Source organism: Mercenaria mercenaria, chromosome 18, assembly GCF_021730395.1.
Source record: "Mercenaria mercenaria strain notata chromosome 18, MADL_Memer_1, whole genome shotgun sequence".
Classification (NCBI taxonomy): domain Eukaryota; kingdom Metazoa; phylum Mollusca; class Bivalvia; order Venerida; family Veneridae; genus Mercenaria; species Mercenaria mercenaria.
This window is the reverse complement of record NC_069378.1, coordinates 53014203-53026532: the sequence shown is the minus strand read 5'-3', so window position 1 is coordinate 53026532 and position 12330 is coordinate 53014203. Positions and strand designations below refer to the sequence as shown.

General features: G+C 33.2%; 3 protein-coding genes across 3 annotated transcripts in view; 1 reads left to right on the top strand and 2 right to left on the bottom strand.

Annotated features, from left to right (window-relative positions):
• The window catches only part of LOC128546059 (uncharacterized), a 160238-nt gene extending 159785 nt beyond the window's left edge, over nucleotides 1–453 (bottom strand). The window contains exon 1 of the mRNA XM_053529977.1: nucleotides 197–453. Coding sequence (XP_053385952.1) covers nucleotides 197–287 — 91 coding nt within the window. The 5' untranslated portion in view covers nucleotides 288–453. The remainder of the gene's footprint in view (nucleotides 1–196) is intronic.
• A 2254-nt stretch (nucleotides 454–2707) lies between these two features.
• On the top strand, nucleotides 2708–3250 carry LOC128550585 (uncharacterized). The gene has a single exon (XM_053529857.1). The coding sequence runs from the start codon at nucleotides 2708–2710 to the stop codon at nucleotides 3248–3250; it is 543 nt and encodes a 180-aa protein (XP_053385832.1).
• A 4910-nt stretch (nucleotides 3251–8160) lies between these two features.
• On the bottom strand, nucleotides 8161–11926 carry LOC128550632 (carbohydrate sulfotransferase 8-like). The gene is made up of 2 exons (XM_053529993.1): nucleotides 11606–11926; nucleotides 8161–10366 (listed from the first exon to the last, which is right to left on the bottom strand). The coding sequence occupies exon 2, from the start codon at nucleotides 10206–10208 to the stop codon at nucleotides 9285–9287; it is 924 nt and encodes a 307-aa protein (XP_053385968.1). The 5' UTR covers nucleotides 10209–10366; nucleotides 11606–11926; the 3' UTR covers nucleotides 8161–9284.
• Between the last annotated feature and the right edge of the window lie 404 nt (nucleotides 11927–12330).

Genomic DNA, 12330 nt, shown 5'->3' with positions numbered 1-12330 from the left:
GGATTCTAACTAGGTACCAGCTCTTAGCTTACGTAATACCTGGAGAGACTACTAGGGTTTTTTCCACCAACAAAGTCTGGAAAAGTCGCCATATATGTATTGGTATGACCCTTAACCCAACAAAGACAAAAAAGAAACATCGAAATATTTTAGTAAGCTGTCAAACAAGCGTGTAATTGTAAATTGTAAGACTCACCTCTATACAGACATACAATCTTGAGTAGTCCAATAATTATACACTTCAGAATCAATGTACATTGTAGAAAATGTCCAGCTCCGTTAACCATTTCAAATAAATTGTTTGTAATATAATTCCACGTAGATTAAGTCTGTGATTACTCCTTCGTTTTCATCGCATCACTCTTACCTTATATTTTCGGCAAACAGATTTGGAATTCCAGTATTAAATCAGGTATGTTTACTTTCGAAATGTAAATACAGGTTACGATAATGCAAAATAGTGCAGACTCAAACAAGGAAAGTACGAAAATACTTGCTAGTCGGGTGTTCCTTTCATTTATGCCTCTATTACTAATTTTAAATTGATTTGTTTGTTTGTTTTGGGTTTAACGCCGTTTTTCAACAGTATTTCAGTCATGTAACGGCGGGCAGTTAACCTAACCAGTGTTCCTGGATTTTGTACCAGTACAAACCTGTTCTCCGCAAGTAACTGCCAACTTCCCCACATGAATCAGAGGTGGAGGACTAATGATATCAGACACAATGTCGTTTATCAAGTCGTCACGGAGAACATACGCCCCGCCCGAGGATCGAACTCGCGACCCCGAGATCCGTAGACCAACGCTCTTACCTATTGAGCTAAGCGGGCGGGCTAATTTTAGATTGATGTAATGTCTGGCGAATGCATGTACCTTCCGCAGAACAGAAAGTTTATGTTTATGATTGGCATTACACACAAAGATGCACATTAAAAATAAGTAAACAGAAACATATTTCTAAAGATTAAGCATGAGATTTTGATATGACCTGCAAACGTTCTCGATTCACTTGCACTTGAATACCGGAATCTTATTTTTGAAAAATTTGGTTATTATTATCAGGGATTAAATCACGACTTTGAAACTTACTTTTTAGTCAGACACGCGTAAACACATGGAATGTAAAGGCAGGTGCATATCAGGAGAGTATGCATTAATTGCAAGTTGGTTGAAAAATAAACGTTTCAATGCAATAAATGATAAAATGTTTTCATAATTCTTGGAATTTCTGACTTTCTTAAAACTGGTTCCATATTTTGTTTATGTATGACCCGGAAGATCGTATAAAACTGTTCACCAACAGACTCATGAGAATCTCCTTGTTTGTTATAGCTTTTCCCCTGCTTTTGCACTCCTTAACTCGGCAAAATACAAAAACAAATATATTATGCAAAATAAAAGGTAAGGGTATATTTCCCGGAAGCACAGAGCACCCTAAACACAGCTAAAGAGCCATGCATCGCAAAGTAGGAATGAATATCTAACAATAAGGATGACATTCAGATTATCAACAAAAGGTCAATTTGAACTTACAATTCAATACACAAAAGGTTTTCAATTCTTTTGGAAAAAAGTCATAAGTCTTGGTTAAAATGTGATATCTTGTCAGGACTGTATATATAGTCCTACAGCTGAACGGAAACCAAAACGTAAAACTAGGAAAACACGATTTCATAACTCCGTGATGAAAATGTAATCCAGAGTCTCTGGACACAGCCCCATTGGTACCAAGTATTGGTATATTAGGAAATAATTTTGAATATGAAAAGCTTTAAAATTGATCTTAAAGATGTATGGAGGAAACTGGAGGTTGTGGGTGGTTTGATCACTGCCTCGGACCTAAAAATCAAATATTTGTAAAACAAAATATGTGTCATTGATAATATATATGTGTTAGTATTTTGTTTAAATAGTATATTTGTTTGAAGGCAAGTGGTTGAAACTTTTGAATTGTGAAAAATAAATGCGAAAATTACTAAATATATGGATATAAAAACATGTTTTGGATATAATATTGGACTATAACCGATACAAAATGGTATGTCAACAAACTGTTTGTTATAAATGAAAAATAAAAGTGCAAAAAAGAACTCTAAAACATCGAAAGCTCAGAAACGTACAAAATCTGAAGCGTCACCTAATAATGTGAGCGATGATCACCCAGATAAAAGATTTGCGATGAGCGAAAATACAGCTATCCAAAATAATCAGCAAAATGGTTATTATCAACAGCTACTGGGGTGTAGTCCTACCTTACAACCGAACTATATGAACCAACATGCCCCCTACCAGGGGGACAGTATCTCCCCGGGGACCCTGCAGCGCAGACCCCCCCCCCCCCCCAGCACTACACCACCCCACCTCAGTATAATCTCAGTCAGAGATCCTCACCAGTGCAATCGCAGATTCAAGCAAATTTACCAAACCCACCCAGTTATAACCAAATGGTGTTAGATAAACTCGAACAAATGAACAAACGATTGAACAAGCTGGACCTTATAGAGCAGCAAGTGAATAGAATTAACGATAAAGTTACCTCATTAGACACAAGAATGACCTTTATGGAGTCTAAAATGCATGAACAAGAATGAAAATTAGTAGAAATCAAGACTAGCAGAAACTCTGACTCACAAGTTTGTGATGAATTGGAAAACAAACAGAAAAAAATAGATAAAATTTTGAGAGATCATAAATCCAAACAAGATGCAATGTTTCAGGACTATAGTGCTTTAAAAGCTGAAAATTGTAAACTCTGCGAGGAATTGACAGACGTACAGGCTAGGTCAATGAGGGACAATCTTTTGTTTTTCGGTTTTGCGGAGGAGAAGTCCATAGAAGGCCGGAAATCGGAGGATTGCAGAGGAAAGGTCTTGACCCTTTGCCGTGACACCCTCGCGATGGATGACGTCGATTCGATAAAACTCCCCCGTGTGCATCGCATTGGGAAGTACACCGCCGGGAAAGTCCGTCCAATCGTGCCTAATTTTTTATACACGCCAGATAAAGTAGCTGTAAAACAGGCCGCGTTTGAAAGGCTCAAGGACAACGATTACCGGGTCAGCGACCAATACCCAAGGGCGATTCAGGAGAAGCGCAGGCAGTTAATTCCTGACTTGAAAAAGGCCCGTGCAGACGGATATGATGCTATTATATCCTATGACAAACTCTTAATTAGGGGCAGAAAATTCCATAATACGGCACACCAGCAGATGGCAAATGAGCAGACTGCAACAGAGGCAGTCAGTGTGTAGGCCAGCAGCGAACAAAAAACTGTTTCAGTCCTCCTATGGAATATACAAGGTCTTGCCAAAAACTTGATGATGGAGATTTTCTTAATTTAATACAGGAGTATGATCTGTTAATTTTCACTGAAACTTGGTGTACACAATTGACAAATATCAATTTAAAAGGATTTGAGCGTCTTAATTGTCCAAGACCTAAAACCAATAAAAATGCCAAGCGTAATAGTGGAGGAATTATAGTTTACTATAAAAATACATTGTGTGGATTGATTGAGCTGGTGAAACATGACCGTAGGGGTATATTGTGGTATAAGATTAACTCGGTGAAAAGAGCTTATATTTTGCAGTGTGCTATATTCCGCCGGAGGACTCGTGTGTTTATACCAGCAATAGTTCTTGTCTTTTCCAATTTGACTTTTTTGAGCAGTTATCGGAAGATATCCAGTCATATAAACAGTTAGGCGAAGTATTTATTTGTGGCGATTTGAATAGCCGTACCGGCGAATCGCCGGATTTCGTTACAGATATTAACCTATCAAGATTCGTAAATACTCCACAATTTGATAGTTACAATATTCCGAGTCGTAAATCAAATGATAAAATGATAAATGCTTACGGCAGAAAACTCTTAACGTTGTGTAAGGAGAATGACTTATTCTTAACAAACGGTAGATTAGAGACAGGGAAATACACGTATCATTGTGTTTGTAGGGGTAGACATGGCGCAAGTGTTGTTGACTATTTGATCACTAGTGCGGACAATTTTAAAATTATTTCTGATACGAGTGTGCGGGATTTGAACGAATTTTCAGATCATTGCCCTATATCATTTAATTTGCTTTGTGAAAATAAACGCATACAAAAAGAATATGCACAAACAATAACAAAATTAAAATGGGACCCAAATGCAAAAGGTGATTTATTAGATCTGCTTGAATCAAAAAGAAACATTTTTAATGACTTGACAGAAAATATTATGGAAGATAGAGGTGAAATTAGTGATAATATTGTATCTTTTACAAATGCTATTAACGAGTGTTCGTTTCAGATGTTTGGTAAAGTTATTACTGTAAAAAATGATAGTACCCAGAAAAATAGAAATCCATGGTTTAATAGTGACTGTAGAAATGCAAAACGTCAATTTATGCAAGACAAACGTACACTTAAATCAAATTATTCAGAGTTTAATAGACTTAAGTTTTTAGAAAGTAGAAGATTATTCGTAAATGTAAAGCGTAAAACCAAGAAAGCATATTTTTCAGATGAAAAACGTAAGCTATCTGAAATGAGTAGAAAATCGCCTAGGTCGTTTTGAAGAAAGTTAATTGTTACAGAAACAAAAATTCTTGTAATGATGATATAAACTTAGATGAATTTGCTACATATTATAACAATTTGTTAATCGCGGATAATGCATCCGCATCCGATACAGAAACACTGAATGTTGATATTCCTGAGAATAATAATATATATATTGATTGTCTAGACAAGTCTTTCACACAAGATGAAATAGAAAAAACTATTTCTAGCTTGACGCGAAACAAAGCACCAGGATATGATCAAGTAGTTTCGGATTTCTTTTTTGATTCAAAACAATTCATTTCACCCTTTTTAGTAAAGATATTTAATAAGTTATATTCAGATGGAAATTACCCCAGTTGTTGGACAAAGGGTATTATTGTACCATTGCATAAAAAGGGAGACAAATCTAACCATGCGAATTATAGAGGTATAACTCTTGTTATTACAATGGGAAAAATATTCTCTCTTGCTCTTCGTAATAGATTGAATAAGTGCTGCGAAGAACAACATGTTTTTAATGATTCACAATTTGGTTTTAGGAATAACAGAAGTACATCTGATTGTGTTTTTATTTTACATAGTATTATTAAGAAAATAATTTCAAGTAAGCAATCTTTACATTGTTGTTTTGTAGACTATGAAAAGGCATTTGACACTGTAAATAGGGAAGCTTTATGGTATAAACTTACACATATTGGATTAAGTTCTAAAATTTTGAAAATCATGAATTCAATGTATGCACAGGTAACAGCATGTGTCAGAAATTTTACGACACTGTCAGAGTTCTTTGACGTCTCTTTGGGCCTTAAACAAGGAGAACCCCTTTCTCCTATTCTCTTTCTCCTTTACGTGAATGACGTCACATGTAATATGAATTTTAATGCATTGACGGAAACCGGCTTAAACCAACTATGTATGTATATGCTTTTATATGCAGATGATATGTTATTATTCACAACTACGCCAGAGAGCCTACAGGCTCAGATTGATAGTCTTTATATGTATTCACTAAAATGGGGATTGAAAATCAATATAAATAAAACAAAAATTTGTATTTTTAATAACAAGAGATTGCAACCTAATGTACAATTCTTTGTAAATAACGAATCGTTAGAAATTGTTGATTCATTTTGTTACCTTGGGGTAAAATTTACCCGTAACGGTAATTTTACAGAAGCTATCTCAACATTATCCGATCAGGCATTGAGAGCTTTGAACGGTCTTTATTCAATTTTTTCAAGGGTAAAAATGGACGTTAAAACTAAGCTTTTACTGTTTGACCGAATGGTTATGCCTATTCTTCTATACTGTGCAGAAATATGGGGAGTATATAATGTAAAAGATATAGAAAAAATACACATGAAATTTTGCAAAAGAATACTAGCCGTAAAAACTCAGACATCAAATATGGCTGTCCTAGGAGAGCTAGGTAGATATTCTTTGTCAGTTATGTGTAAAGAAAGAGTAATAAAATACTGGTTTAAAATTATGAAAAATAAACAGTCTATCATGTACAAAATATTCATAAATGAAAGAGAACATGTGAATGGAACCAATTGTTTACCATGGGTTAAATCTGTGAAAATATTTCTAGACGAATTAGGTATTGGGTATATTTTCTATCAGAACGATATCGATGGCCAGTTATTTCCTATGTTAAAACAACGTTTGAAAGACCAGTTTACTCATTAATGGCGTGCCTCCATAGACAGCTGTACAAAACTAGAGTATTATAGAAAAAGTAAAACATCATTTGGTTTTGAAAATTATTTGACTTTTTGCGAAAATGATCACCTAAGGAGATTAATCACATGTTTTCGTTTATCATCTCATCGCTCAGCTATAGAAACAGGGAGATATAATGGTGTAGAAAGAAATAATAGAACATGTCAAAATTTTACCAATTTAGTTGAAACTGAGTACCATTTTATTATGTGTTGTCCTAAATATAGAGAGCTAAGAAAAATGTTTTTACCAAAATATTGTATGAATTGGCCAACAATTGAAAAGTTTATTACACTTATGAAAACAAAAATTCAGAGAACCATTGTTAAGTTTGGAAAATTTTTAAAAGCTGCATATAAGCTTAGAAATAACACAGATTAATAAGTAATAAAGTTCATGTTCTTCTGTTCTGGTAATACGTACATAACGCTTTAGTTATAATACGTATATCTCTGCGTGTCTGTCTTGTATTACACAAGACATACAACAGTGAGATATTTTGCTTTATATGCATGTTCACATGTCATTCTCGTTATTTCGTTTCGAACAAGTGTGGTACTTGTGAATCCTGCATGTTTTTCAGATCATAGTTATATATTTGTAAACATGTATATCTGTATAAGTTATTAGAATAAAACTATTATGTTTAACATGTAATTATATGGTAAACCTTCCTTTACAGATCGTGATACCTTATTATACATATAGATCTAAAATATTATATTTAAATTCAAAATACTTTGGAGTATGCGACCACGTTGTCTATGACAAATGTTTCGTATTATTAATTATGATGCATTTTATGTTTGTAATATTTATTTTGTTTGTAATGTTCGTTGTCAAAGTCATGTGAATGATGATGTGCAATAAAAGTATTTGTTGTTGTTGTTGTTGTTGTTATTCAAATGTAAATTGAACAAGTTCCGTTTTCATATTTAACGTACCACAAGCGTTTGAAATGTTTTGAATTGATGACATATCTGGAAATATTGCTTCTTTTAAATATTATTCCTTTCTTTCTGTGATGTTATTATATGCTATATTTCCGAAATAGTGTCTGTTATAAAAAAATGTTGTCATTTATTTGTCTTTATAAACAGAAATATGTAATTAGGCGATGTGTTTGCCTTGATAAAGCTATAGAGGTATTGTATGCTGTTGTCGGGGCGGATATTCAGTCGTTCCGCTGCATGCTACGCTCTTTACTACAAGAGAGATTTAAAATGTATTTTATGCCGCTATAGTATGTGGTATTGAGCTCACAGGTAGCTGTAGCATAAGCCAATATCCTAGGTAAATATGTGCAATTATTGTTTCCATTATAACAACATAAAATATTTTATTGATGAAAGACTTTGTTTTGTTTTGTTTTATAATATAAAAAAAATATTTTATTTAATGAAGTTGTAAAAATGTCAATACAATTGCACCATTTGTTTTTATGTTTAAACTGAGGCAAGATGCATTGTCATTTATATTTGGCATATATTGTGAATCTAAAACTTTAGTAAATTGACTTCCTTACTGCCACTTCATTGCTTTGGTGGAACATTTTGGACCACACTTAAATATGATCTCTGTCCACTGTATCGCCCTTGCCACATTGAAACAGAGAGAGTTCCCGACGTCTGAACAAATATGAAAACGATTTCAGCTGTTTAAATAACGCATGCAGCTGTCAAAGATGCACTATGTATAAAATGTATCTCCGATAATCAAGGTAACATGTTGTGTATATTTTGTGGGAATTGTTATTTACCACCAAACAAAACAAATCAAACACTATTACGATCGCATTAAGTTCTGTATTATCAAAAAGCTTTTTTTTGTTTAAATTTATTCCTAGTAATATATTTATAACAAAATTCAGGTACATACGACTTCATTGACAAATAGGTATCGGTATAGAAAAAACATAAACACATGAAAATTAAAAACACTACACCCATTTATGGCAAATATGCAAATTTTAAATTCTAACATCTTTTATGCAAAATATTTGTTATAAATTTATCATTACACGTTATGTCCAATCTTATATGCAGTTTTTCTGGTGTTTTCTACCCTTATCTTTTTTGTCAATTTTTATCGATATTTATGCTTGTCAGAAGTAGGCGTATCTTAAAATTGTTTAGTTAACAATGGCTTTATTAAAATTAAAAATAAAACATTCAGTTATTTCTGTACGGGAAAGCCATCGTAAGTATTCTGGACAGATATAGGGAACTTCATATGACATTAACAGGTTTTAAATTACGTCAACGTCACTTAACAAAGCGCTTTGTAACGCACAAATCAATTCAAACTTTTATTATTTGAAATCCTGCCCAAGTTATTTATCAAGTAACATTTTCAAGAATTCACATAATTTTATATCAAGTATTCCTCACTAACGATCAAAAATAAACTAAAAGAATACTGTTCTTCTTACGAGCGAAAGTCACACATGAAATAAGACAAAACATTTAAAATTTATACCTGTATTTATCCTGCAAATATGATTAATATACATATGACAAAAATCTACCTGGAATATATACTTTCACAGTTTGGGTGAGTCTTGACTGTGCAGCATTTACAAAAGGTTTCCAGTCTTTATCATACAGCTATGCATTTGAAGTTGTGTAAAAAGTGGTTAATGCAGTTTGTTTGTTTGGGTTTCGCGCCGTTTTTCAACATTGTTTTCATTTTTCAGTTATGCAACGGCGGGCAATTAGCTTAACTAGTGTTCGTGGTTTCTGTACCAGTACAAATCTGTTCTCCACAAGTATCTACAATTTTCTCCACATGAATCAGAGGTGAAGTACGAATGATTTCAGACCAAATGCTATTTATCAAATCGTCCCGGAGAACATTCGCCTCGCCCGGGGATTAAATTAACACAGGACACTGCGATCCGTAGATCTACGCTCTCCCTATGAAGCTAAGCGGGCGGGCTTTAATTAGCAGTTTTAAAATAACAAATGAATAACAAGTGTCATGTTTCTTTCTATTACAAATTATATAATGATTTAAATTACGTATTTTCCATTATTACATTTATAGAAGTGCTCCTATTGAAAAGTGCCTGAGGCATATCATCATAGCCAAACAATTCACAATCAGTTTTGAGTACATTTCTTAACCTAAGCATATGTTCCATAGGCACCGTTCTGTAGGCTTTTATCAATGCTTCCTTGCGTTGATTATTCAAAGCAGTTACATTATTTGAACTTTGTTCAATTGCTTCTTTAACTGCTAACTCATACATTACATTGTCGATGCCGTTCACGAGATCTTCTCTAAAAGGCATTTTATGTTCGTTCAAGATCAATCCTCTAATTTGATAGCTTGACCAGAGTCTTTGAAAGAGATCGTATCTTGATAGCTCCGGCGATCTCGATAATGTAGTAAACATATGAGTTATAGGACCCATATCTCGCTTGTGTTTAAGTTCAAGTTCTTTAACGTCTACACTACTCTCAAAGTCAACTTTAATTCCGTTTTTTCTCCACATTTCAGCTAATGCTATTATGTTATCTGTCATTTTCTCTAACTTTCCAATAAAGTTAAATTTAATATAGCAGGGGTCACATCTAGTATGCATAGGAGCTAAATGAATATTTAAACGCCAGTCATGTTCAAATAAAGTAACAACATATTCTACCAATTCAGCAAATGTAACGTCATGTCCAAATTGTTTACTTAACCACGTGGCATTTTTACGAACAACTCTGACGACATCAGTTCCCAGTATTTGCCAAAGTTCGTTTGGGCAGTAAAGTTTATTTTCGAAAGTCGCAAATAAACGACTATACGGCTCTCTTACAAACATAAAAGAATACGTAGAATTTTCTATCTTCTGTTTAACGTAGTTGTATTTTTTTCTCTTATATGCCATATTTACTTTCTTATAATAACAGTCATTACACGAAAAAGCTTCCCTAAATAGTGCATTCATGAACGCAGAACCTTTGGAACATCGCAGTAATAGAGTAAATGATTCTCACGGCGCACCACAAAACCATTCAACGTTCTTTTTTCTGTTGTTTTATATTTCTGACATATTCCCTCACTCCTCTGTTTGATTCCATGATTCACCTTGTTCATGGAACTGTGCTGTAATATCAATATAATCAATTCATTTTGTGAGCATTTAAAGTGCTTAAGAACAACTCAGTTATCTAAATTACAAAACAGTCATTATAACAGTATGTTGTCAGTATTTTGTTTTACTTTATACATATTTTTCTCTCTAATCAGCGATTTTCATTTGTACCATATGACTTTCAAGTGCATTTCCGTACTGGACTCAGTATATTCCAACTTAGACGTTGAAACGAGTCTCATTATTACCAAAACAATAGACTCTCTGACTGGTATATATAGAATTCAACGACATATTTGATCGGTCTGTAATGTTTTCCTTTTATCTTTGAGAAAAATAAGCACACAATTAAAATACTTTTTGCATTTTTCTGTACAAAATTGGACATATTATGTATTCTCATTTCATACCCAATCGGCTAGCCCAGTATGTTTGTTCGGATGGATACACGTCTAAATATATTGCTCTGTACAGAACGATGTCAAATAAATACTTCAACGTATGGTACCTTCTCAACTGCTGTTATTTTTCCAAATTTAATCCTACATAGAACCAACCATATAAGCTATGTAAATATTTCAACATATTGCTGTTATGACTAGTGAACAGATCAGTACTACATAACAAATGTCAGCAATGAGTTGCTTTTGATGCCTTTATCACAAGGTGTAATGATAAATCTGTCAGAATCATTATATCACCATAGAGATAAAATTGTTATATACATGTACATCATGTTTTTACTTAACGTTTTCGGAATCTACAAACCGAAGGCTATACTAGCATGCATATGTACCAACTCTGATCTTTTATCATGAAATGTATAAACCGCATATCTGTTAGATCTATATTACTGTAAATTGGATCGACAGTGAAAAATGCAAAGTTCCATTTAAAACGGTCCATAAAGACGCGTGTACAACATCCAAAATAACTTAAACTAAGTTGTGGCAGTCGCCTTTTTCAGTATCTTCAGTATCTAAAAGCATTAAATTTGAGATCTTTGTATATAGTAAAGAACACATTAGATATGGTAATGTTGAAATAAACGATACAAATATTTCTTTTTATATTTTCCCCAAATATACTTTTTGCATTATGAAATTTCATTTCTGGAATGTCAACTTTCATTACAAGAAAAATACCTCAAGATCAATAAAATATAAACCTCTGTAATGACAGTATATAACAATATTGCCTTTTATGTTTTAATCCAGTTCTTAACTATTTAATCAGTTACAAAATATTACCATTTGAAAAGCTGATAACAAGAACAATACACCGATACATCCAAATGTTCCTTTAGTTCGAAACCTTCGAAATCTCTTTATAAACATCATGTCAGTGTTTTATATTCCTACACATTTTAGCATCTTTGGACACACATGTGTGTTACAATGTCGATTTCCTTTCATGATTTCATTGGATGCCAATTGTATGGTACTGGCTAGCAATTAGCAGGTATACAATAAACAAGCTGTTGTTCTGTATATTCGCCTTTTTCATGTTATTTGTATCTTCATCCGTAACATGTTTTAATGTATTGTATATACAGTATCACTTTTATTATTGCCTCAAAGAATAAATAAATAAACTTTCGCTTGTAGTTCTCGCAAGTCAGTTTAAATCGACTATTTGAAAGTGTCAGCACTCTGACCTTGATCTAGATACTGAAAGACGTTGATCTGATAATGCATGATATTTTCATCAAGCAAATTTTCATGCAAAAATGTTTCTTTTAAGATTTCATTCATCGTCATATACTCTTTTTAATTTTAGATGCATGTCGCTATTGTCCATCTGTAAAAAATAAAGGTTGCTCAAAAATAAATGGTAATCGCGTTTATGATTAACCTATTGTATAAACCCTAAAGTAATTTTTTTTTTGACAAACCAGTGCAAGTCAAAATGATTCTCCACATAGCGTAGCTGTATAATTTGTATCATATTTTATATAAAATAATTGTAGAAAAAC

Coding starts and splice junctions, on each gene's coding strand:
- LOC128550585 (XM_053529857.1), top strand. CDS start 2,708: ATGTTTCAGGACTATAGTGCTTTAAAAGCTGAAAATTGTAAACTCTGC.
- LOC128550632 (XM_053529993.1), bottom strand. CDS start 10,208: ATGAATGCACTATTTAGGGAAGCTTTTTCGTGTAATGACTGTTATTAT.